The sequence below is a fragment of the Rhipicephalus sanguineus genome, chromosome 2 (genome assembly GCF_013339695.2).
Source record: "Rhipicephalus sanguineus isolate Rsan-2018 chromosome 2, BIME_Rsan_1.4, whole genome shotgun sequence".
NCBI classification, from domain to species: domain Eukaryota; kingdom Metazoa; phylum Arthropoda; class Arachnida; order Ixodida; family Ixodidae; genus Rhipicephalus; species Rhipicephalus sanguineus.
The window spans coordinates 143836867-143864822 of NC_051177.1; the positions used below are offsets into that span (position 1 = coordinate 143836867).

A 27956-nucleotide genomic window follows, 5' to 3' on the forward strand; every position below is an offset into this window, starting at 1 on the left:
TTAGATGCGAAGTATCTTATAGCGGAGCTCAAACCGGTGGTGGTGGTGGTGTGCGGCGTGACCACCCTTACCGCGCATGCGCAATACCTCTCCTCACACCTCCTCCCCACTCCCCTTTCCAATACCTTCCCCCTGTTCACTTTCGCTCTCCCTCTTTCCCCCTCTAACTCCCCTCTCACCTCGCCCCCTCAGCTCCCCCTCTGAAACGCGGGCTCGACATGCCGAAACGCTGCTTCGCATCGCCTCATGGTCCCCTTTAGCGGGAGAGGGTGCCCCTCTCCTGCGCAACACCGCGATGAGCGCCAGCGCACGCGCGTCCCCTCCACCTCTCTCTCTTCTCCTACGCTCCCCCGCTAGCGCGCCTGACGACCGCGTTCCCCGCTCGCCCTGTGAGAATTAACCGCAAGGCTAGAGGGAAGACACGACGCGCGTAGCGTTCCTCTTCGCGTTCCACGACGCGAGGTCAGTAGCATGCTTAACGAACGCCAACGGAACGCGATCGTGCAAGTTCTCCGGCTTCGCATCGCCTCATGGTCCCCTTTAGCGGGAGATGGTGTGCCCCTCTCCTGCGCAACGCCACGATGAGCGCCAGCGCATGCGCGTTCCCTCCACCTCTCTCTTCTCCTACTGTCCCCCCCTCGCGCGCCTGACGACCGCGTTCCCCGCTCGCCCTGTGAGAATTAACCGCAAAACTAGAGGGAAGACACGACGCGCGTAGCGTTCCTCTTCGCGTTCCATGACGCGAGGTCGGTAGCATGCTTAACGAACGCCAACGGAACGCGATCGTGCAAGTGCTCCGGCTTCGCATCGCCTCATGGTCCCCTTTAGCGGGAGATGGTCTAATTTTATCTGACGCGTGTGGAAGGTGCACGCCTTGTACGTGTCTATCCACAACTTCAACGGTGGAAGCCACGGATGGGTCAATGGGCGAGGTAAGAACCATGCGGTCCGTATCTTGCCCGCTGCCTTCACAGCCCATAACTGCGTTGCGTATCGCTACTTTAAATGTGCGTGGACTACGATCTAAACGAAAGCAATATCAGGTTAGTCGCATTTTCCTAGAGGACGACCTCGATATCATAGCGGTACAGGAAACGAAGGTCGAAAGTCAAGAACAAACGGACCGCATGATCGAACCTTTTCGGTCCCGCTATAATGTTTGCATATGTCATTCTGTTGGCACCTCTGGAGGATGCTCTCTTTCTGGGGAACTCTTTAGGGTTTGTTGAAGAGTAGCGATGACGGCCGTCTCGTTTTGTGCGATTTTGTGGGTTTTGGTAAGAAATGGCGCATCATTTGCGTATATGCACCGAATAGCATAACTGAGCGGTTATCCTTTTTTGCAAGTGTCGAACTGTATTTAAAATGGGAAAGAAACGTGATAATTCTGGGGTATTTTAATTGCGTGTGCTTCAGAGAAGATGGAAGCAAGAGACTATCCGTTCGTGATCAAAGTGCTTTGTTGCTGTCAACGCTTACGCAAGGGCGCTTTGAAGATCTAGGAAACATATTGCAAATTGGAAGTGGCACTAGGTATACGCATTTCCAGCACGCCACAGCACATGCTGGCCCCCCTGGCAACGAGGAGGCTCATTCCCTAGCCCACGGTGTTAGAATAGTTTAGGTGGAGCGACGGCGCATTGGAATGAGGAGAAATCGGGGACCTCTTTCCCTTTCTTGCCGAAAGGAGGCGCGCGCGGGACGGTGGCCACCTGGCTATACCCAGCACAAAACTGACGCTTCTAACGTTCGGTGTTTTAGCGTGTTTAGCAATATCGCAAGGCCCTGTGAGGATTGTGTGGTATTGTAATATCATATACATAAGTTAGATATAAAGACTTAGTAGTATTTTATGCATGACGGTTCGGCATGCGGCGTGAAGCTCAAACACCACCTTCGGCCTCGGCAACACCGTGGCCTAGGCGATCGTGCCCGCATTTGTCTACAGACGTAAATCTGCAGTTGCGTGACGCGTGTTGAATTCACCCTTGATTTGCTCTCGAAAGATTAATTAATGTATTTGCGGTCAGCATCATATAAGGAGCAGGTATCATGTTAAGGGGCATTTCGTATATGAGATCAAGTGAGCCTTCAGAATCCTTTACTACGAACCGCTTATTTGCAAATTCCGTCAACATTTGCGAGAAGACGGATGCTTTGATGTAATGAAATAAAATAACTGTATTTAGGTCTTTCGGGGCGTGCACTAGCAGGTGACGCGCCGCTCCCACGTCGGAAAATACAGGATTGAAAGAGAATGCAATGAAGTGGGCGACAGCTTGTGGCCGATGACTACGAAGCCGCTCTTTGACATATTAAAAATAAATAGACTGCAACATATATACGTTATGGTGCGCCAAGAATTTTATCACAGTATTGGCACGATCTACGAATTTTACATATTTTTGCCTGAAAAAGCTGCTTTAGCTCGAGTATTGTATGGTGCGGCTAAATGATACGAAAGAATGTTTCCTCACAAGAAAGTTTCCTTTGAAATAGCGCTTCCCATGATTTGGTGACAAATCGCGCATCAAAACGTTTTTCACAAACAAAATTTGTTGTTTGCAACTCGCGATTTTTCCGTGGAATAGCAGTGGCCACATTTTCAAGCGGTCACTATCCTTCGGAGCAGCGAAAAAGCAAATTTTCTCCGAGCACGATTTGTAGCCCGAGATGCATCGCGCCAAAGAGCACTTCTTGCCCATCTGGACAATATAAGTTGTGTAAATAAGGACACGATGAACGAGGATAAGCTGTTTCAAATAGGCTAGCATTTAGGCGGCAGGCGTTTCGACTTGCGAACGTATGTGCACGAATGGGGCCTCGTCTGGTTTGGCGTGTTAGTTTTAACGGTTCAGACAGTGACGTCACGGAATATGGTGTCACTCTCAATTCCTGTCATTCCCGAAAGAAGAAACTGGAAAGCAAATGGTTAGGACGCTGAATAGGAAACGGGCACGACCATTTCACGTTTGTGCACCCAGAGCAGGGTACAAAGTTCTACTTCTGCTACTACAACAAACAGCATGTCTGTGACGATTAACGAGAGGCAGAATCAGAATGGCACATGGTGATTCATGATGGATTGGTCGGTAAACGGACGTTAACCTTCACTACCACGCGCCAGCCAGCACGTGTAAACGTTGCAAAGGCGGCTGAACAACTGACACCGTGGGCGGCTGCTTGAATCCATGCGATATGGTGCATGCACAACGACAACCCATGAAAGGAATTTCTAACCTACCATTGTCAAATGTGTTGCTTTCTTCTTACAAGCATCATATAGAGAGACGTCAACCCCCCCTCACCCCCGCTTTCTTTTTCAGGGAATACCTTCTTCTTTTTGACTAACCCAGTTCGAGTCCGCCACGGTGGACCAGTGGCTAAGCTGCTCGGCTGCTGACCCGAAGGTCGCGGGCACGGTGTTCCGTTGTCGCGGGTTCGATTCCGGCCGCGGCGGTCGCATTTCGGTAAAGGCGAAATGGCAGAGACCTGTGCGATGTCAGTGCACGTTAAAGAACACCAGATGGTCGAAATTTCCAGAGCCCTCCACTACGGCGTCTCTCATAATCATGTCGTGGTTTTGTGACGTAAAACACCAGATGTTATTATTAACCCAGTTTGTCGCGGCGGCCTCAACCAATTTACCACGGTGGCCTTATTTGTGCACGAGCTAAAATATTTTTGAAATTCGTGTTCACCTGTAAACGCATTATCGCTGTTCGCAGAAGCTATATTTCCTATGTATCTCCATCTGTTGGCTACCGCCACTGAATTTCTTGATGTTGTGCATTTACTTTCAAATCAGATTGATATGTGCGGTTACCCTGACAAAAAAGGAACGGCCAGCAGTTGACGAGTTGTCGCAAATGCAGCTTTGTAGGCGACGCGGCCCCCGTTGAAGCGACTGACCTGAAGCCTCGATACACCCAGCGCAGCCTGTCGGAAAAAACGCGAAGCGCGTCCCCATGTTCGGCGAGGAGGCTGCGCGGCGGAGGCGGAACGTCGGTACACCTAACCTATTCTAACACCGTGCCCTAGCCCGAGGTCTCACATTCCGGGCAGGAGAAATGGAGCCCCCTCCACAGGCCGAGGAACGCCTGCTCTCCTTTCGAGATATTCCCTCATACTCTCGGGACCAACGAAGAGTATACAGCCCCCAGCCCCATCCCTAACCATAACACAGGCCGCACATTGGCGACGCCTACAAACTCAAACTGCTCCATACCCCATATTACTAAACGCCCGATACCCAGACCAATTCTTCTCTTCATGCAAACTTTGCGGCAAACCAGGAGATTTCCTACACATCCTCCTCACATGCCCCACCTTCCCTCATCCCCCATCACAGGCTGTGGCGGTGTCTTACTGGGAGTCCAGTCATGACCAGCACTTCTGCTTTCGATCAGCGCCGGATCATCTCCTGCGCGATGAAGAGGATTGCGCTTCAGGGGCTTTCCATCGCTTTGTAAGGGTGCCCCCTCACATTGAGGGAGCACCTACGTGCCATGTAGGGGGCTTGGCCCCCACGTTCACACACTGGCAATAAATGTTTCTAACACCACTTCCCGTTTAGACAGAGCATGCGTATCAGATGTGCTCGTGCCGCTATGCAACAGTTACGAGCACAAACCAGTAGCTTGCAGTGATCACAGTGCCGTAATGTTTTCTCTGGGAGTGAAGAAGAAAAGATCAACTTTTTCTTGGAAACTGTGGAAACTGATTCAATAAAACTTGCTACTGGGCGAGTTGGTTCATACTTGGAAGTAAAAAATATTGATGCGCCCGCACGTAAAAAACACGGACTCGGGAGACTCGGACGAGCGCAAACTTTCAACTAACTTTATTTTTGGTCGTGTCAACAATATGTGCCGTCAATCACGTTTCACAACGCTAATCGCATTTTTCACTGTCAGATCACTACAAGCCACGCAAGAATCTCTTTTCACCGTGTAATAAGGAAATAGAAGACTGGCTAACACAGCCAGTCTTCTGTTTCCTTATTGCATGGCGAAAAGATATTCTTGCGTGGCTTGTTGTGATCCGACAGTGAAAAATGCGATTAGCGTCGTGACACGTGATTGATGGCATATATTGTTGATACGACCAAAAATAAAGTTAGTGTAAAGTTTGCGCTCGTCCGAGTCTCCCGAGTCCGTGTTTTTTTTACGTGTGGGCGCATCAATATTTTTTTCTTTCCGAAATGTGGAAACTGAACAATAAATTACTTAGTGATGAAGTCTGCGGACAAGGTAAAAATACGTATTGAAAAAGTGCGCTCGTCTGAGTCGGGGCGAGTGGTCGCTGCATACAGTTCAAGGAAGAAGATAAAATTGCTGCAATTGAAATGTCTTCCATGTTACGCTACAATGAAAAAAGAAAGCGAAAAGAACTACAAGGTCAGCTAGAATTCTTGTTGTCAGTCGAGAGCACGCGACCAGGCACTTTAACTGAAGAGATAAGAGAGGCCAAGAACCAGCTCGAAGTAATGGACACTGAAAGATACAGAGGAGCAGTCATACGCGCACGCGCAGAACACCTTTGGCTGGGGGAAACACCGACGAAACGCTCGCTGAGCGAAGAAAAGCGCTACGCCTCGCGTAAGGAAATAGAACAGATTAAATACGGAGGAGTGACTACCACGGACAAACAGATGATAGAAAGCGCGTTTTTTGGATTATTATAAAGGACTTTTGGGTGCAGCGGTAACAGAGAAGCAGCCTTGGACAGCGAGTTTTTGTCAATAATGCCGACACTAGATAAGGAAACCACCGCACGCCTCGAAGAGCCAATATCAGTTGGGGAAATTGAAAGGGTTATTGATGAATTAAGGGAAGGGAAAACGCCCGGCCCGGATGGACTAGGCACAGCTTTTTACAAGGCATTCAAAGATGAGCTGTCGGAGCTCCTGTTACGCCTCGTAGCGCAGGTAAAGGAAATGCCGCCGTCCTTTCGAAGGTCACATATTGTACTTATACCCAAAAGTGAAGATCCAGTGAAGCTCTTGTCAGTGAGTGCTTATCGTCCTATAAGCCTCACTAACACTGATTATAATTTTTTATGAAAGTACTTGCCAAGAGACTGCAAAATGTAGTACAGTTAATCGTAGGACCGCACCAAACATGCGGAATAAAGAGACTGTCTGCCGCTCGGAAAAAAATTTTCTGGTTGTTGTGAAAATGAGATCGTTCGTCGCATCGGTGGCAACGAGCATGCTTTTGCCCCATACAAAAGGAATTATATTTTTAATTTGATGTTGAAAATCGTGAAAGAATGATCCGCTAGCGTCACCCAACGGCGATGTGGTTCAATGTACTGGTAGGACAAGAACTCCTCGCAAGTAGACTCATTTTGCTGAAAAACAAACATGTATAACTTGAAATTGTATTTTACGCACTTGAGGCGACTTTCGGTTGCGTCAGAGAGTATTTTTTGTTTTGTTTTTCTCACGCGTCCAAAAAAGGCACCCGGTGGCGCTGCTTGCGGCACCGCCTTCGATTTCGTCTGTTTCAACTCATGCGCTATGCCATGCAGCCCTCCGCGCTGGTCGTATCGTGCCGCTGTATGCTGCTGTTAGGACTGTCTCACGTGTGCTGCGTTGTAAAGGCGTGTATTTATGTCTCTTTTTGATGAATCAACTTGGCTTGTATTGCGGCAGCAGTGCTAAAGTAAACGCATAGTCTGCGATTACAGCAAAACAAGTGTTCTGTAATCGTATAACAAGGCTTCATTTAACCGCTAGTACTCTGAAAACGACTGTTACATTCATTACATTAGTGTTCAGCGAAAATTAAGTAATCCTACAGAAATCACGTATGCTTTCGGTTTTAATTTTTACCGGCACTACGATCGTCATCCCGCCCACCAACCAGTGTTGTGGGCATGCGTCACATCAATGGAAGAAGACAAAACACAGATCGAAAAATTCTGTTTTAAAAATTTCTACTCAGTTTCCAGAGAAACCGCTGCAAGTTTGGACACTTCAGACGGAAAGCTTTCTATTGCGGTACAAAACAGAAAAGTGATGGACGGTAGACAGTTCCTTTAAGGGCCGAACAATAGGAACCAATATCCACACTGCGAGGAGCATCCTTGAGTGTTACGATGCATGGGACAGCCAAGTAGCAATGTTGCAAATAGACCTGGAAAAGGCTTTTGACCGTGTTATGCATGATGTACTTTCTTTCAATATTGAAGCATGTAAATGTAGGAGATGTTATTTTAGAAGGGGTTTTGCTAGCATCGCAATTAAAAAGGAAGTCACTGAAAACTCTCAAATTGCAAGGAGTGCCCGACAGGTTTGCCCAATTTCCCCCTTGTTATTTGCTATCTACTTAGAGCCCTTTTGTTTGACCATAATCAATAGCGACAAGATACATGGTTTTAGGTTAATGACGGCTGAGGTCAAAGTACTGTTCTACGCAGATGACATCGCTGTTTTTTGTAAAGACAGAGGGAGCATTAGTGAAGCAGTCAGGTGTAGCAGACAAGTACTGCAAGTGGTCAGGCAGTGCCTTAAACTGGCATAAGAGTGCGCGTTTTTGCCATGGTACCTGGGACGAAAAGCCTGACTTTTTCGAAAAGGTAAAGTGAAGTTCCGTGCCGACCAAGTACCTCGGTGTGTCACTGCAGAGATATGATGATCCCAGTGAATATTAGAACGACGAGACAGAAAAATTAAGGGAGAAAGCGAACAAGTGGGGAGGAAAAAACCTATCAATATTCGCGAGGTCAACAGTTTGCAACTTATTCTTAGCAGCCAAAATTTGGTATGTACTTCAGGTGCTGTGCATGAACCGCTCAAATGTACAGGAGATACACAGAGTTTTTGCCACTTTTGTTTGGGCCTCCAAGTGGGAACGCACGAGCCGTACAAATCTTTTCCGGTCGGGTGGGTTGGAATTAACCCACTTATTTCTAAGACAGATTGTTTCCAGGTTTATGTTTCTGCGAGATCAGAGCCATCCTTTCTTACGTACTATGCTACAAGTTAGATTATGCTGTTATCTACCTGAATTTGTTGTATGCTCTTGTCGTGCTGGGCTTCGCGGCATTCATGGTTATCTCAACGAAGCTGTTTCGGCTTTTAACATACTAAAAGTACGTTTTTCTTTACAGTACCTTGGTGTGGTGACAAAAAGACAATTATATAAAGACCTTATCGATGTAATGCTGCCTGTGCCGATGTATCGCGCGATGTATGAAAAAGGCCAGGGAAAAGACGTTCTTGAAAGGGTTAAAAGAATGGTGGTACGGCCATCAGCGAAGACCTTTTTTTTTCAGCTTCCCGTAAAACGGTACACTTCCCGGTACACTTCCCGGTACACTTCCCGTAAAACGGTACAAACGGTACGGGAAGTGTACCGTAAAACGGTACACTTCCCGTAAAACCATGGCTGCAGGAAAGGGGCTTATTTGTTCCGTGGTCTGTAATTGTCTCCTATGCCGCAAACCAGAGAGTGTCGATCACATTTTTTTGGACTTCCTGGATGCTACGTTTCATTGGGACATCCTTTACAACGAACTTTAAAAAAAGACTTACCTTTGCACCCCATAGAATCCGTTTTCTACCGATTCACAGTGACAGTGGCATCACGTACCACATGTTTATGCTGGTAAGTACGCACACTGTTTGGAAATCGTGCATGGCATTTCGGCATGTTGACGCGAATGCACGTTCTGCCAGAGAATACTTCATTTAAAGTACAGCTTATATAAGAGATGCATAAAATGCACGTGAAGAACAGCCGGAATGGCTCCCTGTACTGAATGAACTTGTAGCACTAAAGCGCTTTTAAACAATTTATGCCAAACTAAGTGTGATTGGCGGTTTTAATGCATTGTTAAGTACTTCTTGTCAAACTACACCTGGTTTTTTTTTGTGTGTTTACACGATGTACCTAGCTATGACTAAAGAAAAAAAAACCTTGCCCAGCGATGCGGGTTGAACGACGCTTCTGGTCCACGTATGTGGGCGTCGGTTCGAATCCCACTTCTGACACACTTTTTTTTCTACTTCACTATATGCAGAAATCAGTGTCCCCTTTTCTTGTGATGGGGTCGCCGTGTCAGAATGGCCGAGTGATCTAAGGCGCCAGACTCGAGGGAAAACCTTGCCCAGCGATGCGGGTTGAACGAGGCTTCTGGTCCACGTATGTGGGCGTGGGTTCGAATCCCACTTCTGACACACTTTTTTTCTACTTCACTATATGCAGAAATCAGTGTCCCCTTTTCTTGTGATGGGGTCGCCGTGTCAGAATGGCCGAGTGGTCTAAGGCGCCAGACTCAAGAGTAAACCTTGCCCAGCGATGTGGGTTGAACGAGGCTTCTGGTCTACGTATGTGGGCGTGGGTTCGAATCCCACTTCTGACACACTTTTTTTCTACTTCACTATATGCAGAAATCAGTGTCCCCTTTTCTTGTGATGGGGTCGCCGTGTCAGAATGGCCGAGTGGTCTAAGGCGCCAGACTCAAGGAAAAACCTTGCCCAGCGATGCGGGTTGAACGAGGCTTCTGGTCCACGTATGTGGGCGTGGGTTCGAATCCCACTTCTGACACACTTTTTTTCTACTTCACTATATGCAGAAATCAGTGTCCCCTTTTCTTGTGATGGGGGTCGCCGTGTCAGAATGGCCGAGTGGTCTAAGGCGCCAGACTCAAGGGAAAACCTTGCCCAGCGATGCGGGTTGAACGAGGCTTCTGGTCCACGTATGTGGGCGTGGGTTCGAATCCCACTTCTGACACACTTTTTTCTACTTCACTATATGCAGAAATCAGTGTCCCCTTTTCTTGTGATGGGGTCGCCGTGTCAGAATGGCCGAGTGGTCTAAGGCGCCAGACTCAAGGGAACACCTTGCTCAGCGATGCGGGTTGAACGAGGCTTCTGGTCCACGTATGTGGGCGTGGGTTCGAATCCCACTTCTGACACACTTTTTTTCTACTTCACCATATGCAGAAATCAGTGTCCTCTTTTCTTGTGATGGGGTCGCCGTGTCAGAATGGCCGAGTGGTCTAAGGCGCCAGACTCAAGGGAAAACCTTGCCCAGCGATGCGGGTTGAACGAGGCTTCTGGTCCACGTATGTGGGCGTGGGTTCGAATCCCACTTCTGACACCTTTTTTTTCTACTTCACTATATGCAGAAATCAGTGTCCCCTTTTCTTGTGATGGGGGTCGCCGTGTCAGAATGGCCGGATTTCTACTTCCGGCCACCGTAGGGTGTGGACGTGTCTGACATGAGCTCCGTAGGAGCGGCTTCAGCGTCCCAGCAGGGCCGCGGTTCAAGGTTTTTTGCCAACGAGGATCCGGATTACCAGGTACTTCTGCCTCAACTACCGACAGGGCGACTCGTTATTAATACGTTATTTTTACACGCCGATGTACGCTGCAAGGCCATACAGGGTGGAACATTTCCGTGATATGCTGTCAAGCATGAAATTGCTGACGGACGTGGTTGCCCTGGGGGCGTATCGAATGAGTCACGTTTGGGCCGTAACGTTCAAAAGCTGTGACGCAATGAAAGGATTGTTACGGGCGAAAGAAGTGAATGTGAAGGACAGCCGGTGCATCGTCATTGACCCCGGCAATCAAGCACTGCACCTGAAGCTACATTGGATGCTGCATACCGTGCTGGATGAAGACATTCGTGAAGCCCTGGCACCTTACGGCCGAGTCACCGACGTGGCGAGGGAAAAGTGGCGTGTGCTCGGCCTTCAGGATAAAGGCTCTTCGACTCGACTGGTCACCCTGGTGCCGAGGAAGGGCCTGGGGGCGGATGACGTACCCTATCTGCTACGCTATAGCAGGATGAGGAAGCCCTAGTAGTTATTCCTGGAAGAGCACCACTCTGCCTTCGGTGCCGCAACACAGGACACATCCGGCGCGACTGCCGCGTCCCGCGCTGCACACGTTGTCGCCGTCACGGCCATGAAGAGTCGCAGTGCGTGAGGACGTACGCAAACGTGGCAGTGCCAACGGCCGCAAACGAAAACGCTGAACTTCTTATGGATGAAGTGGAAGGTGAGGAAGCCTCAGCCGGAAGCGTCAAGGAGGCGAAAGCCTCTGCGACAGAATCGGCGAAACCGCAGGGACAAACGGCCGGAGCAGCGCGTGGGCCAGGAGGACCTTCAAGACATGTGAACAAGGACTCGACCATCGACGCCCCAAAAAAGGACACAGCGACGAAGACAGCGTCGGACATCTCGGAATCAGCTGGCAGCGAACCTATGGACGTAACCAAGGCTGGAGGCTCGATAGGGAAGAGGACGCGAGAAGAGTCAACGAACGACGGCACGAAGACCGACGCAATGAACAGCGAGGAACCACCGCAAAAGGCGGTGGGAATGCGTCGGTTCTCAATACGGCCCTCGCCGAATATCCCGCCGGACAAGAGAACGGCGGAAACGGCACCTAAGTAGACTGAGAGACAATTGTTCCTGCGAAAGCACTCGGGCGCGCCCTCGAGTACTAACCATTACCGAAAGAATGGCGTGGACAGCGGCTCCTCGAGAAAGGTACGCTGTGGACTGCATTTGTTTAGAAAACCAGCTGCTCTGGCCGTAATGAACACTTGTTGACATAACTATGAGTAGAGTTAACGGTGCTACGTGTGATTATGTGCTGTTATGTGTTGTGTTTAATTCTTTCAAGTATTAGCAATGAATTTGGAGAGGGGAATTAGAGTTGCTACTATTAATGTGCGCGGCCTCGCAGCAAGGCGGAGGCAGTACCAGCTGAGCCGTCTATGCGTTGAAAAGGACCTTGATATTATCGCCATACAAGAGACGAAAGTTGAAAGTGAGGAGCAAACAAACAAAATGGTAATGCCCTTTAAAACATATTACAACGTATGCATCTGTCACGCTGTCGGCACGTCTGGTGGCTGCGCTGTCTTGGTTCGAAGAGGCATTGGTATAAGTGAAGAGGCCGTCACTGCGAACGAAAACGGAAGACTGATAGTCCTCGACTTTCATTTTATCGGATCACAATGGAGGCTTATCTGTTTGTATGCGCCAAATGACATAAACGAAAGGGAAGTTTTCTTCACGGATGTCGAACGGTACCTTCAATGCGACAGACAGATCATTTTTCTGGGTGATTTTAACTGTGTGTGTTATGCAGAAGATCGCGCTAAACGTACTACCGCTCGTGACAAGAGTGCAGTGTTCTTAAACACTTTAATAAGCGATTACAACCTAGAAGATGTAGGTCGTCTTATGGCCAGTACATTGCAGCCGCGATTTACGCACTATCAGCGAGATAGCCAGGCAAGACTTGACAGAGCCTATATATCGTTAGATCTAGTGCCTTTTTGCGATAGCTATTTTGTACAGCCGGTGTCTTTTAGCGACCATAGCATAGTATGGTTTACACTGGGTACCAAGCCCAAAAAACTGCGGTTTGGTTGGGCGATGTGGAAGTTTAACGAAAAACACCTGGACGATGAGAAGTTTGTGAATGATGTTACGAGCCATGTTAGAAACTTGTTAAGAAATAAGTTTTTACATTACGCGGAAGCATGGGAAGACTTTAAGGTCCACGTGAAGATGGCTGCGATTGAGATAGGCACCACTAGACGCTATAATGAAAAAATGAGAGAAAACGAGCTCCAGAAGGAACTCAATTTCCTTATTTCAATGGATAGTGCGCAGCCGAGAAAGTATCGCGAAGAAATTAGAAAAATAAAAAGCGAGATGGAAGCCATTGACAGTAGAAAAATATAGAGCAGCGGTTATTAGGGCACGTGCGGAAAGACTATGGGCTGATGGAACGCCGAACAAACGTGCTCTTGCTGATGAAAAGCGGTATGCGAGAAAAAATGAGATAGGACAAATTACTTATCGTGATGGTGTTACTTCTGACAAGAATACGATAGAACAGGCCTTCATAGAACATTACCGCCAATTGTTCGTGGTCCCAATCCATGCGGGAGATGAATATGAAGCACGGTTTTTAAATTTCATGCCACGTGTCGATGACGAGGTCAAAGCTAGTCTGGAGGAACCGATAAGCGTGCGGGAAATAGAACGCGCAATCGAAGAACTTCCTGCAGGCAAGTCGCCAGGTCCCGATGGATTAGGAGCTGCTTTCTACAAGGCATTTGTACCTTGGCTTGCTAAAGTATTGCAGCACGTATACGCGGAGGCATACGAAAAGCAACGGGTGCCGCCGTCTTTCAGGAGTGCGCACATGGTTTTAATACCTAAAACAGATGACCACAAGACGCTCTTATCGGTGGGTGGTTACAGGCCAATCAGCCTTACAAATACCGATTACAAGATATTCATGAAGGTGTTGGCAAAGAGACTTCAAGCAGTCGTAACTGAACTAGTCGGCCCGCACCAAACTTGCGGCATTAAAGGTCGCACGATTGCTACAAACACACACGTAGCACGAAGTGTTCTGGAGTGTTGCGATGCTTTCGCTGGACGCGTTGCTTTGTTGCAGCTTGACCTGGCGAAAGCCTTCGACCGCGTGTCCCACGATGTTCTTTTTCTTATTTTAGAGTACGTGAATGTTGGAAAAATAATTTTAGATGGCGTGAGAATGGCCTATGACCAATGTACTACACAAATTATAATTAACAAGTCTCTCAGCGCAAAGCTTTCAGTGATGTCTTCCCTCAGACAAGGGTGTCCTCTAAGCCCATTGCTTTTCGCGCTATATCTCGAGCCCTTTTGTTTAGCAGTGATGCGCAATGAAAACATCCGAGGTTTCAAATTACAACGTGCTGAAGTTAAAATACTGGCATACGCTGACGACATCGCGGTTTTCTGCGAGGATCGCGACAGCGTTCTTGAAGCTGTAAGCCTCGTAAAGACATACTGTGAGCAATCTGGAGCTCAGATAAATTGGGAGAAGAGCCTCGGGATTTGGCAGGGTCACTGGGACAATACACCGGCTCATTTTGCAAACGTCCAGTGGTCAACAACGCCGGCTAAGTACTTGGGTGTGCCCCTCGAGCACTATAAGGACAGTAAGCAGTATTGGTGTGACGAGGCAGAGAGAATGAGGGAAAAAACAAAAGCTTGGCAGGGGCGCGATTTATCAATGTTTGGACGCGCTACCGTGTGTAATATTTTCCTAATGGCGAAAGTGTGGTACGTCTTGCAAATCCTATCTATGTGTCGCTCAAATGTGCAAAAAATGCACCGTGTTTTTGCCGTATTCATATGGGCTTCAAGTTGGGAGAGGGCAAGCAGAACCAATTTGTTTCGTTCCGTCCGCAGTGGTGGGCTAGGTCTGTCACATTTCTTTATCAGACAAATTGTGTCTCGTTTTCTTTTTTTGCGTGAGCAGACAAACGATTTTCTGCGCACAGTGATTCAAGTTAGATTGGGGAAAGCACTGCCGCAATTTCTTGTAACTTCCACAGATATGGCGGGAGGAAGCGTCACTGGCTATTTGCGTGAAGTGGTTGATTCTTTCCGTTTTTTATACACTCGCTTTTCAATTGAGTATTTGTGTTCTGTGACAAGAAAAACATTGTACAGAGATTTAGTTGATTCAATGTTGCCGATACCTTTGTACAGATCTGTAAACTGGGGAGGCCACGGAGACGATGTATTGAAATGGGTTAAAAAGATGCCAATTAGACCTTCTCAAAAAACGTTTTTCTTCAAGCTACATACAAACACGCTACCCGTAAAAACATGGCTGGATGAAAAAGGCATAGATGTTCCGTGGACTGTAAACTGCTTACTTTGCAACAAACCAGAAACCATCGAACATGCTTTCATCGACTGCTGGGATGCAATCTTCCACTGGGATGTCTTACAGCGGACCCTTAAAAAAGAACTACCGATTACGCCTTTGGGAATTCGTTTTTTACCAACAGATAATGCGGGGGGAGTTCCGTACGATATGTTTATGCTCCTTGGCGTCCACAGTCTGTGGAAAACGAGGATGGCAGTTAGACATGTTGATGTGGATGCCCGTTCGACGAGAGTCAACTTCATCGAAAGTATTGCGTATATTCGGGAAATATATCGTTCGCAGAGTGAACCACCCGTGTGGGTGGAGATTCTTGATGATTTAGTGAAACTTAAGAGATTTTAATAATGTAATGTTAGCCAAAGTGTGGTTGACATGTTTTAGCATGTACATATGTATTCCTTTGTAATGCATGCAGGCAATAAAGAAAAAAAAAGTGTCAGAATGGCCGAGTGGTCTAAGGCGCCAGACTCAAGGGAAAAACCTTGCCCAGCGATGCGGGTTGAACGAGGCTTCTGGTCCACGTATGTGGGCGTTGGTTCGAATTAGAGGTGTGCGCCGCGCCGCCGCCGCATGTTTTTGGTCACGCCGCTCCCGCCGCCGCGCAATAATTGCGGCGCGCCGCCGTTAGTCTTTTCTTTTAATTCGAATGGGGAATCTGGAAAGAAAATACGGCGCTTCGCCGGAGGAGCCCTTCTCGATGTGTCCATGTAATGAACTGTCCATTTCAGCGGCCGTTGAATAGCGGGAGCTTGGCGAGAAGCGCGCCCCCTGTTTCCGGTTCTTGTTCTGCAACGTCATCATGACATCACGAAGCTTTCAAACACTCTTGACACAAATGATAGGGACGGAATGCGCTTCAATGCAACGAACGCAGCCCTCAGAGATCCGATTTTCGGTGCACATGTCTTTTGATCGTGTTAGCCAACGATTTAGGTTTAATGCGGCCGCTCGTCTAACGCAGTTGTAAGGTCGGTACGCATTCCCTGCATCGTTCTCAAACATCTGGGACACATTCATATGCAAATTCAGATTTGAAAAGTTCCTGTTTCTGTGCTTTTCGTCCACTCTCTTCTTGCACTAGGAATGTGCCGGCGGGTTCGGTGCGGCGACGTGGTCGAAGAGCAAGGTGACATCACGGCTCACCGCTTGTTCGAATCACTAAATGCGCTCTTCCGAAAGGGACTGTCGACATCTCCTTTGGAGGAACGCATCGAGAATAGCTCCCCAGAAGTTGTAGTATCTTTTTCTTCTCCAGAAATATCACGAGTATTGCCTGGCCTTAACGCTGCCCCATCCTCCAGCCTTAAAGGGCGACGACCCAGCTCGCTGGATAGCATATTCTTGGAGTATTGGACCTAGTACACTGTGCATAAATAATTAAAATAGATAAGTAATATATATATATATATATATATATATATATATATATATATATATATATATATATATATATCGGTGCGTTAGTAACTTTTTTCCTTTCATTCTTACTCGAGCGAATCGATAAATAAATACAGAAGTAAAGAGAATGGCAAACGAAAAATATAGGTGAGCTAGTTGGTAGGTATTCATGTTAAGAAGACTTGACGTGGAAACACGGACATAATTGAACAGCTATCTCTCACGTAGACCACTACTCGCACTTGATTGATAGGTATGGCCTCTTACGTGGGAATGCGCAGATAAATATTTGTGTCTACCTTCGTTTCCGCCACTGTGTGGTTTTTCAGTTGTTAGCGGCGTTTCTGGTCTCTTGCCTACTTTCCTGTGTCCGTGCTTGCACGCGCTGTTTTTATAAAAGGCCCCTGACAGCCTCTGAAAATACAATAAAAAACAAAAACAATGAGCGCATTATTCTCTCTTGGCATTTCTTTTCTTTTGGTACACTCCGTGATGCCAGAACAGTGATTCACGTGACATCTTAACAGTACGTACTCTCAACTGGTCCATATACCAGGCCCGTAGCCATGGGGGGCCGTAGGCCCGTAGCCCCCCCCACCCGAAAATTTGGTGAAGTAGGTGTTTTGACCAAAAATAAATAATAAAAATAGGTGTTTTTCTCAAATAGTCAATGTTTCCAGCAAGTGTCCCCCCCCCCCCCCCCCCCCCGAAGAAAATTCCTGGCTACGGGCCTGCCACTATACGAGAAATAACAGTTGTGAATTGTCTCCCATACTGCTTTGCTATGCAGCCGCCCACCCGCTCTTGCTTCTCTCGCACGACTATCGTGCGCGATTAACTAATTTCGCTCCATTTTGTGCGTTTGCGACCGCGTATGCAGAGATAACAGGCTGTAGCCGACAAGCGCGAAATAATGATAGGTTCAGCGCTTAGTGCTGACACTGTACGCGTGCTTTATGAAGAAAAAAGTGGCTAGGAGATGTCCCCTGTAAGAAGGGTATTGAAGGGGAGAACGAAACCACTGGAAAAGGCGCCGGGTTATATGATTCTTGCAACCAGACGCACTCTTTACAGCGGAGACGATGCAGCTTTCCAGGGAAAAGACGAGCCCTTCTACCCGCGAGTAAAAGCTCGCGAGCGTTGGCAAGGAACATGACTAAAGCAGAGATGAAACAAGCTGGCCATCTCCGTCACACGGAATAACATCAACCCGCATGCGATGCCTGCCCTCGACTGTTCCTCAAGCAGAAGGAAACGCCCCGCCGGTCTTTTGACGGTCGAAGGAGCAGGAAGGGATGTCTGGGGAGAGGGACTGCGTAACTGTGAACTTTGACTATAGCTGTGAACTTTGACTATAAGGGCGTGGTCGAGAGCGCTGGCACGCGCGGTATTTCGGCAGACATCCCCCAGCGAACGGCTCGTATACCTTCTACGCGCTGTGAGCGCTGTGATCTCACTGCTTCGCGCTCGGGCCACTGATACGACAAACTGACCGAAAACCGCTTCTCTCCCGGGAAGCGGCCGTATTGCCATACACCAGCGTTTTGTGGAGTTAAGTGAGATCGGAGGAAAAAGAGTTAGCTGCTAGCCCTCGTTCATGTAACATTACGGCGTGTACTTATCGCATTCAATGCTTCGCCCCCTCCCCCCCCCCCCCCCCCCCGCGCGCCGCGCCGCCGCCGGTCCGATGAACCCCGCGCCGTTCACGCGCCGCCGCCGGAGGTGGAAACACCGGCGCGCCGCCGCCGGTGATTTTGGGTCCAGCGCACATGTCTAGTTCGAATCCCACTTCTGACACATTTTAACACGAAAGTGTTTTATGCCGGGGTCCACCAAGACTTCCATGATGTATTTCCGTCACGGAAATGCGTCAGCAAAATTAAAGCCATCAAATGGCGAAGAAAAAAAAACTATAAGAAAAAGTTTGATTGGTAAGAGTCGAACCCATGACCTCTCGTTCCGCGATGATGGCTGGTGGGCGTTTAGCCCACTGAGCTACCACCTGAATTTTTCTTCTTTAATGGATGGGAATAATGCCATCGAATCTCGCCAACTATTAGAACATAATTCATCGCTTTAGAATTACTGTCGTGCACATATGCACAAAACACATACTTTCACATAGTCCAAGGAATCTTCAAAAGTCCGGTAAACAGACACAAGCGTCCAGAAGTCCAAGCCACTCCGGAACCGGGTCAACAGTCTCAGCAACACTACGCACGTTAGCTGCTTCTTCCCGAAAGACAGACCTTGTCGAGCGAGGTGGCTCAGCATGTCTGTCAATCATGCGGCTCCTGCATAGCGAATGTAGACCTAACAGCATGATTAAATCATATGGTGCATTATTGTTGATGCTCTTTTTGAACAAGAGGAACCTCACGCCATGCGATATAATTGGAAATTCTTTTCTGAGGGTTCTCTTAAGAATGTCCCAGAAATGAAATGCATCACAGCAATGAATAAAACAATGCTCGATTGTTTCAGGCTCGTTGCATAGCCTGCAATTTAGAGACCAGGGCACGTATATCCCTTTTTCATGAAGCCATGTCTTTACGGGTAAAGTGGATGCGTTCATCATAAAGAAAAACGTTTCCACAGCTGGCGATATACACATTTTACGTACACGACAGAATACATCATGACCAGAATTAGATAAATATTGCTGTCGGTAAACAGATACAGGGAAAAGGGTGTTTACAAGTGCGGCGGTTGGCTTCTTTCTGTCCACGTTGTACAAGTACTCTAACGTGAATCTGGCTTTCAAAAACTGCACAGTGTTGACATCCTCTTTCAAGAAACCCCATAATTGCGATTCTTTCGCCACTCTTGTTGTGACAAAAAGAAAAGGGAGATGGTGAGAAAGACGGTTCCGGATAACAGCCAGAAGAAACGGGTGACAGACATCCTTAAGGTAAAGAAAATCGCAACACCAGTTGTCGCACAAACAAATGCACAAGACTAAGCCCACCCTTCTCAAGCGGAAGAAAAATGTTGTCCCTTCCCATGGCTTCCCATGATGAACTCCAGATAAAGCAGGCAAATATTCTGTGAAATGCCTGAATATGTACTTACATGACAGCAGGGCAATACCTGTAAAATGTAGATAAGCTTTGATGCAAGAAATATGTTGCATGTTTTAGCTTTCGCGAAAACGGAAAGGTCGCGTCCTTGCCAAGTTGACACCTTGCGATGGAAAGTGGTTAACGCGGACGTCCAATGAGGACCACTATTACGGTAGTTATCAAGAGGCACACCTAGATAACGGATCGAAGTGTCATCCCAATGAATATTTGCAAATACCGAGGAAGTTAGAGCCCACATGCCCAGCCAGAATCCTCTGCTTTTATGGAAATTTATACTAGCTCCGGAAATTTCACAAAAACACATAATAGTGTTTACTGCTTCCTGGACACTCGGTTTATTCACGCAAAAGAAGGCAATGTCATATGCGCAAGCTAGAATTTTAATCTCCTCGGCTTCATATCTATATCCTTTAATGTCAGAATTAAACAGCACACGTAAACAAAGTGGTTCCAAATATATTGCAAAAAGCATAGGCGAGAGCGGACACCCCTGACGTACTGATGAATTTGCCTCTGATACCTGAAAGCGTGCGATTCACAATTAATCTCGTGGTGCATCTTTTATAACAAAGTGATACTCCATTGTACAATACATCTCCTAACTGGAGATGTCTTAGCAGTCGGAACAAAAAATCGTGCCGTACCTTATCAAAAGCCTTAGCAAGGCCAATCTGAAGAAGAGGTATACCTGATTCATGCTACCATCAATACACTCAAGGACGGACCGTGCTATATGAATATTCGTTTGTATAGAGCGCCCTCGAATGCCACATGTTTGGTGGGCATCTACACATTTAGTAATTACTGTTTGCAACCTGTTCGTGAGTATTTTCGCAAATATCTTATAATCAACGTTACATAAAGATATCGGCGGCCTATATCCAGTTACTCTATTTAATACTTCACTGTCGGTACTTTTCGGGATGAAAGTTGTATGTCCTTGATAGAAAGAAGGAGGAAGTTCACCACGTTCGTAGGCTTCTTTGAAAAGTGGCTCAAGAAAAGGAATGAGAAGTTCTTGAAATCTCACGTAAAATTCCGCGCTAAGGCCATCTGGACCGCCTGACACATAATGGAGGCTACATGAACGCGTATTTTACCTTTCACACATTCCTCTCAGTGCTCTTGGATGGATGGATAGATGCTATTAGCATCCCCTTTATAATGCATGGAGTGGTGACAAGCGTGCCACCAGGCTCAAAAAAAAAAAAAAAGAAAAGACGCGCCGTGGTCAAATCAGTCAAAGAATTTTATTTCAAAGTACCATTACCTCAGCTTCTTAAAACAATCCTAAAAAATTTTGGCAATCTATCTTACCTTGTGCTACTAATAATATAGTATGTTTTTGTAGTTAATGACGTGCTACGACCTTCCCATTCGGCGCGTTTCCAATAAAGTGTAATTTCGTCAACGCCTTAACACACCGCGATGTGGTTAAGGTGTTGCTTGGGCTTTTAGCCCAAGCCTCGCTCATAGCATCCGTCCATATAGAAAAAATTACTCTCCGACGCTAGCCCTGTGAGAATTAACGGCCAGGCTAGAGGGAAGACACGACACGCCTAGCGTTTCTCTTCGCGTTTCAGGACTCTTTGAAGGAGTGCATATCGAGTATCAGTGTTTACTGTGTGCTTCTTGATGCCATATTTGCGCGGTATCCGCCATATGCGGTGTCCACGTATACGTTAAGAAATTCAGCTACCACAAGGGCTAAATCGTGATCATGGGCGTTAGTCGTCGGTATGGAGATGTGCCACTAGGCGTCAACGTGAGTGCGTCCACATCAAGCGATGCTATATCTGCCAAACAACAGTAGGTATTGTACAAGCTCTCATATACCAAGGCATTATAAACAATCAACTACTTCTGTGACGACACGTTTCACTTTCGTGTTATACCGATTCCTATGACGGAGAGATGAGCCATCTTTTTTTTTAGATGCGAAGCATCTTATGGCGGGGTTCAAACCGGTGGTGTGCGGCGTGACCACCCTTACTGCGCATGCGCGAACTCTCTCCAACCTTCCTCTCCACTCCCCTTCTACCCTCCCCTTTCCACTTCCCTCTTTCTCTCTCTCTCCCTCTCTCCCATCCCCCTTTGAAACGCAGGCTCGACATGCCGAAAGACTGCTTCGCATTGCCTCATGGTTCCGTTTTTAGGGGCGAAGCGCCTTAAAGGGCCCCTCACCGGGTGACCTAGCGAATTTTAGTTAGACATTGCAAGTTGTTGCGAGCCCAATAAAGAGCATTATGCCACAAGAATTTTTCTAATCGGTCGGTTAGAAGCTGAGAAAAACAATAATTTGTAGCGGCGCGAAACCATGATGGGAGGAGGCGAGCTGCAAACCCTTGCCGCTCGCCCCGCGTAGCCTTCGCAAGCCAAATCCCTTCCCTGCCCTCTTCGCCACGCGAGCGGAAGGATCACATAACGCATACGCATGATCACGTCATGCGCACAAAATGTCACGAGCGCATGACGCGCCTGAACCAGCCCGAGCCCCCGAGACGCGAGCGGTGTTGTGGCGGCGTTCTTTGCGCTTCATCTCTGCAAGTTATGCCGAATGCGCCCTCGCCGATCACTTGGCTTTCAACCTATATGCTATTACTGAGCGCGAAAGCTGCAACATTTGTACGGACGCGAGACTAGCGGTGTGCCGCATGAACATCTAGTTAGACGCGGGAGGATAAATGAGCCTAATGAGCGCTGGAACGCGGTAGAAAATTAGTTTCGTTGTAAATGGTGGCGTCTGCACGATGCTCAAAGCGCGAGAACACGAACGCGTGCGAAACGGAGGTAGATTAGTTTCGAATCTCGCTGCGATTCGCAGTAAAAATGTAAAGAGAAAATGCACACATTCCGTTGTGTGTTTTATTATTGCTCTCAAGTTTTATTTCATCCATTCAAGCAGCAAATTACAAAAACTACGCGTCGTGTCAAATAATTATCGCAGTGTCACGTGCTACTGTTGGCGACGTCAGAGCACAGTCGTCTACGTAGAGGAGCGACTTCACAGCACTACTATCTACGCAGGGTCATTCTCTCATGTACGTCATCCACTCATTCTCTGGGCGCGTGGACGCGAGAAGAAGGGCAAGCAGCGTTCAGCTTGAAATTTGACCCATTTACGCGGCGCGTAGCGTTGCAAATTTTGGCAGACGTAATCGTGAACGCCTAGTCCATGCATTGCGCTCGTCGGCACAAAATTGTCAAACCTGGTGAGGGGCCCTTTAAGGCGGCACCCGTTCGTCCCTCGTAGTCGTAGTCGTAGTAGTCGTAGTGCGTAACCAGTCTTACGCTTTGACCTCCACGGTGGTGCCGGTGGGATATTTTTCCTGTGCGTTGTTGAACAATAAAAAATTCGCAGCGTGCGCATTAACTAAAAGCCGAATTCTTCTGTCTCTCATTCCCCATTAGCAGCCATTGGCATGTTCCAGTAGGAAACGTTAGTATAAGTAGAAGTGTAACTGTTAGCTAAAAGCAGACTTCTTCTGTCTCTCATTCCCATTAGCAACCATTGTTTACCTCCAAGGTAGTGCCTGGTGAGATTTCTCCTGTGCGTGATTAAACATAAAATTTTGTTCAAAACGCCGTTGGTTGATGAATAACCAACGAAAGACGCCAGATGTTTTGTAAAAGCAAAACGAAAGAACGCCAGATGTTTCTAAAGCAAAACGAAAAGACGCCAGCTGCTTAACGAAAGACGCCAGATGTTTTCTAAAGCAATGGTTTTCTAAACAATGAAAATTCACAGCGTACATGTAAAACTAAAGTGAGCTGCAAGTCGTCATAACTCATCGAACCTTTAGTATAAACGCGCCCGATCTCACGTCGGTGATGATGTACTGGGCAGAATTCACGGAAGATTCACGGTTTACCGATGAACCTCCGCAGCTTCGCCCACTCATCATCATTCACTCCGTGGATATGCTGTGATTTTTTTCTGCTTCACTATATGCAGAAATCAGTGTCCCCCTTTCTTGCGACGGGGTAGCCATGTCAGAATGGCCGATCGGTCTAAGGCGCCAGACTCAAGGGGAAACCTTGCCCAGCGATGCGGGTTGAACGAGGCTTCTGGCTCACGCATGTGAGCGTGGGTTCGAATCCCACTTCTGACATGTTTTTTTTTTCTGCTTCACTATATGCAGAAATAAGTGTGCCCTTTTCTTGCGACGAGTTAGCCATGTCAGAATGGCCCGATTCTACTTCCGGCCGCGCAAGCGAACGGACGAAGAATGAACGGCTCCGATGGAGCGGCGATAGCGGCCCGTGCCGGCCGCGGTAACAGGATCACCGCCGAAGACGATAAGGACTACGAAATCGTGCTGCCTACTTTGCCTACCGGTCCTATCGTTCAGAACACGTTGTTCTTGCACGGAGACGTGCGTGAGAGGCCTGACCGGGTCGAAGATTTCCGAGAAGCCCTTGCAACTGCTGGTGTTCTACCCGACGTGCTGGCAGTGGGTGCTTACCAGATTAACCATGTCTGGGCGGTCACCCTGAACACCGGCGAAGCCACAAAGAAACTCGCGCCATGAAGGAGCTGAAGGTGAAAGGGCGTCGGTGTGTCATTTTCGACCCCGAAGACCAGCAGGTCAAACTTCGCCTGCATTGGCTGCTGTACGGCGTACTGGACGAAGACATTCGGACAGCTTTCGCGGCGTTCGGGAACGTAACCGAAGTGACGCGCGAGCGTTGGCGTGTCCAAGGCATGCGAGAAAAGGGCTCAACCACGAGGAGCGTGCTACTCAAATTGAAGCCCGGTCTCAAGGTTGACGACCTGCCCCACCAGGTTCGTGTCGCCGGAGTTGGCCCTCGTGGTGGTTCCCGGGCGGCAATGCAGTGCCTGCGCTGCCATGGACGGGGCACGTACGCCGTGACTGCAGGGTGCCTCGGTGTTCAAAGTGCCGGCGCTATGGACACGCGGACGCGGACTGCGTCCGTACGTACGCGTCGGCGACCGGGCTGCCAAAGGCGGATGACCACGAGCATCTGATGGACGTCGCCGAGGCTGAAGAGGCGGCGAGGGGCACGGAGGACGCGAGGAGACAGACGGGGCCACCGGACACGGCGGCGCTTACCGGCGGTGACGCCCCGAAAGGGGTTGTGCCGGGGGGCCTACAAGCTGTAGGTGACTCGTCAGGGTCACCGGGGAACGATCCGCTGACACAGGTCCTGCCTGCAGCTTCGTCAGGAGGAGGCACCGGGGAAGGTGTCGTCCCAGCGCTGCAAAGAGCGGCGGTTGACTCGGCTGCGTCAACCGAGACGCCTGGGACAGCGACGGACAGTGACCCAGCTGCCAAGGTCGGCGACGTTAAGACCTCCAAGGAGCCACCGCCAGAAAAGAGTGGCGTCCCCATGCCTACCAATGCCGTCGCGGCGTCAAAGCGCCCCCACCCCCAGGCCAGCAACGACGGCAGCCAACCGGCTGCCCCTGGCGTCGAGGAGCCCCCTGCCAAGACAGCCCAAGTACGGCGGTCGTCTCTGCGACCGCGCCCGAACGTTTCATCCGACAAGCGCGGCGGCAACGCCGAGCCTGGCGGGCAAGCTCCAGCGATTGCGCCGGATGGCAATGCCGGCGACGGCACCGTCTAGCCCCGTGCTAGACGTGAGAGGTGAGCACAGTGCTGCTGGTCTCCTTTCCGCTCGTTAAAATGGCTCCTGCTTGTTCGTTAAAAGTTGCCAGCATAAACGTGAGAGGACTGGCAGGGAAAAGAAAGCAGGGCCAGCTTTATCGACTTTTAACGGAACGTGACATAGACGTACTATAGCGGTGCAGGAAACTAAAGTGGATGGCGAAAGAGGAGACCGGGGGCAGCATGGTGCAACGTTTCACGTCTCGCTTTTTTGCTTGTAGTCAGCCACGCTGTGGGCACATCGGCCGGCTGCATACATTTTGGTTAAGAAGTTGCCGGGGCTCAGATGAGATGAACGCCCATTTTTTCGAGTGTTGGATCGGCCGATGCGCAAGTATTTGATTTTTTTTCTCTGAACAAACACCGTGTGGCGTGTCGGTGTGTGTGTACGCGCCCAAACAAGGTCGAAGAAAGGGCCGTGTTTTTTCACAGCCTTGACACAACGGCTCAGTGCAGGAAGGCAGTTAATAGTGTTGGGCGACTTTAACTGTGTCCTTAGTGCGCACGACAAAACGAGAACTCGGGGTTTCAGGGATAAGAGCACGGATATATTGACGCGTATTGTCGAAAGCTGGGACCTCGAGGATGTGGCAGAATGTATTCAAGGTACGAGGGCAGTAACTTTACGCGTTTCGAAGGCCCTAGCCACGCAAGACTCGACCGCGTTTACGTATCTGTGGACATCCTTCCGCATTGTACCGGTTACGATGTAGTCCCGGTGTCGTTTTCGCACCACTGCTTATAGTACAGTGCTCCTATCGGAATCACCAAGCGAACCACCTCTTTTCGTGGGAACATGGAAATTAAATAGTAAACTATTGCAGGACGAGGAGTTTAATTTAACTGGTAAATGATCGAATTCTCCAAATTAGACCCTAGTGAAAACCTTGTATTTGGCAGCAGTGGGAACTACGTAAAGAATCTTTAACTTGAAAGCAATTGAAAGGGCTACGTGTATTCGGCACGAAGAGAAAAGGAAAGAGAAGGAATTAAAACTGCTGCTTGATAAGCTACTCGAGCAGGAATGCCGAGCCCTGGAAAATGGATAGAAGACATCAGAAAAGTAAACAACTTAGAGCAACTGGACGAAGAACGGTATCGGGGCGCGCTTGTGAGGGCAAGGGCAGAGGATACGGCTGCGGGTGAAATGCCATCGAAACGCGCCCTATGCTTGGAAAAAGCACGTGCCGAAAGAAACTACATACACGAGATAGAATGGGGCGGGTCGGTAACAACCGATACAGAGGAGATTAAAATGGCTTTCAATGAGCATTATCGGGCATTATTCGCCGCGCACGACGTAGACCTGGAAAAATTCAAAAACGAGTATCTGCCTGTTTTGCCCCGCGTGGACGATGAAAGAAGGAGAGTTGCAAAGGCCAATAACCTCAGCCGAAGTTGAAGTAGCAATAGACAAGTTAAATCCTGGAAAATCACCCGGTCCTGACGGATTCACGCCGCTTTTTATAAACAGTTTAAGCATGAAGTAAGCCCTATCCTCACAGCCATATTTAATGAAGCTTACAAGTTTAATACATTACCACCGTCATACCGGTCTTCCCACACGGTACTTATACCCAAAACCGAAGATCCAGATAAGCTAAAATTTGTTTCAGGGTATAGACCAATAGCCCTTACTAATGTAGAATACAAAATCTATATGAAGGTTCTGGCTAGAAGACTACAGACTGTGATTAAAGACATCGTTGGGCCTCATCAAACGTGCGGTATCAAAGGGCGATCGATTGTGACCAATATTCACATAGCGCGCAGCATACTTGAATGCTGTGATTATTCAGATGAGCGAGCTGCCATCTTACAGATTGATTTTCAAAAGGCGTTCGATTGTGTTGACCATAGAATTTTGTTTGCTCTGTTAAATTATGTTAACCTTGGTTCTGTTATTTGCGAGGGAGTGGCCCTGGCGTACCGAAACTGCACTACGAAGTTGATCGTGAATAAGAGTCTGGGGGCCCCCATTAGTGTGCAGCGTTCGGTTTCGTCAGGGTTGCCCCTCAGCCCTTTGTTATTTTGCATGTATATTGAAACTTTGTGCCCCCAAAAATTGTCAATGAACGTAGAATCAATGGTTTTGAGTTACAGGCAGCACAAGTTAAGCTGCTTGCATATGCGGACGATGTGGCTATTTTTTCAAGGGACAAACGTAGTATCGAACAGGCTGTCGAAACCGTGCGCGATTTCAGCCAAGCTACAGGGAGCGGAGTTAACTGGTCGAAGTCCCTAGGGCTCTGGCACGGATCGTGGCCAACCAAACCTGACCACTTCGCTAACGTGCCTTGGGTGACGACCCCGGGCAGGTATTTGGGCGTCCCGCTCGATGGTTATCGCGACAGCGATCATTATTGGAAAGGTCAGGCGAAAGATATACGGGAGAAAGCCGACAAGTGGAAAGGAGCCGTCTTATCGATCTTTGCCAGAGCCACTGTTTGTAACTTGTTTTTTATCAGCAAGTTGTGGTACGTAATGCAGGTGCTGCATTGCTCCCGGACTAATGTGCAGAAGTTTCACAGAATATTTGCCATATTTGTCTGGGCATCTGAGTGGGAGCGATGCAGCCGTACCAACTTGTTTCGACGGGTCAAAGATGGGGGGCTGGGACTTGGTCACCTCTTTTTGCGGCAGCTTGTTAGCCGTTTTTTTTGGTTTTTAGAGACGTTACTAATCCCTTCCTGCGCACACTGAGTCAAATGCTACTTGGTAGATGTCTCCCTGAGTACGTTGTTACTACCGAAGATTGTGTGGGAGGGATTGGCGGTTTCTATAAAGAAATAGTGTCTAGTGTCAGGTTTCTTTCTGTAAGATTTTCAAGAGAGTACCTTTGGAATGTAAAAAGAAAAGAACTTTATTTTTGCCTTGTGCGACATTGTCTTCCCAGTGCCGTTGTACAGGTCCTTGTACAGTGGAGGCCCAGGTAGCAATGTTTTAAAGAGAGCAAAAAAAATGCAGGTGCCGCCGGGAACAAAGACTTTTTTCTTTAAACTTCATACCGGAACGTTGCCTGTTAAAGCCTTTTTGGAGACAAGGGGTTGCTTTTTGCCATGGGGTAGTCATTGTTTGATTTGCAAATTGCCAGAAACGATAGACCATGTTTTTTTACATTGTTGGGAGGAG

At 48.3% G+C, this 27956-nt stretch overlaps 1 protein-coding gene, 7 non-coding genes and 1 pseudogene across 8 annotated transcripts; 8 read left to right on the forward strand and 1 right to left on the reverse strand.

The window, feature by feature from the left end:
* The first annotated feature begins 9067 nt into the window (after window positions 1–9067).
* Trnas-cga (transfer RNA serine (anticodon CGA)) lies at window positions 9068–9187 on the forward strand. The gene is made up of 2 exons: window positions 9068–9105; window positions 9142–9187. It is a non-coding gene; the product is annotated as a tRNA-Ser (tRNA).
* Window positions 9188–9252: 65 nt separating this feature from the next.
* Window positions 9253–9372, forward strand: Trnal-caa (transfer RNA leucine (anticodon CAA)). The gene is made up of 2 exons: window positions 9253–9290; window positions 9327–9372. It is a non-coding gene; the product is annotated as a tRNA-Leu (tRNA).
* Window positions 9373–9437: 65 nt separating this feature from the next.
* Trnal-caa (transfer RNA leucine (anticodon CAA)) lies at window positions 9438–9557 on the forward strand. Its single transcript has 2 exons — window positions 9438–9475; window positions 9512–9557. It is a non-coding gene; the product is annotated as a tRNA-Leu (tRNA).
* A 66-nt stretch (window positions 9558–9623) lies between these two features.
* On the forward strand, window positions 9624–9743 carry Trnal-caa (transfer RNA leucine (anticodon CAA)). The gene is made up of 2 exons: window positions 9624–9661; window positions 9698–9743. It is a non-coding gene; the product is annotated as a tRNA-Leu (tRNA).
* Window positions 9744–9807: 64 nt separating this feature from the next.
* Window positions 9808–9927, forward strand: Trnal-caa (transfer RNA leucine (anticodon CAA)). Its single transcript has 2 exons — window positions 9808–9845; window positions 9882–9927. It is a non-coding gene; the product is annotated as a tRNA-Leu (tRNA).
* A 65-nt stretch (window positions 9928–9992) lies between these two features.
* Window positions 9993–10112, forward strand: Trnal-caa (transfer RNA leucine (anticodon CAA)). The gene is made up of 2 exons: window positions 9993–10030; window positions 10067–10112. It is a non-coding gene; the product is annotated as a tRNA-Leu (tRNA).
* Window positions 10113–18248: 8136 nt separating this feature from the next.
* On the reverse strand, window positions 18249–19432 carry LOC125757234 (uncharacterized; annotated as a pseudogene).
* A 3754-nt stretch (window positions 19433–23186) lies between these two features.
* Trnal-caa (transfer RNA leucine (anticodon CAA)) lies at window positions 23187–23306 on the forward strand. The gene is made up of 2 exons: window positions 23187–23224; window positions 23261–23306. It is a non-coding gene; the product is annotated as a tRNA-Leu (tRNA).
* An 877-nt stretch (window positions 23307–24183) lies between these two features.
* LOC119381934 (U1 small nuclear ribonucleoprotein C-like) lies at window positions 24184–24783 on the forward strand. Its single transcript, XM_037649683.1, has one exon. The coding sequence runs from the start codon at window positions 24184–24186 to the stop codon at window positions 24781–24783; it is 600 nt and encodes a 199-aa protein (XP_037505611.1).
* Window positions 24784–27956: the final 3173 nt, after the last annotated feature.

What these genes read in the sequence shown, in the direction of transcription:
- LOC119381934 (XM_037649683.1), top strand. Translation starts at nt 24,184, where the DNA reads ATGGACGTCGCCGAGGCTGAAGAGGCGGCGAGGGGCACGGAGGACGCG.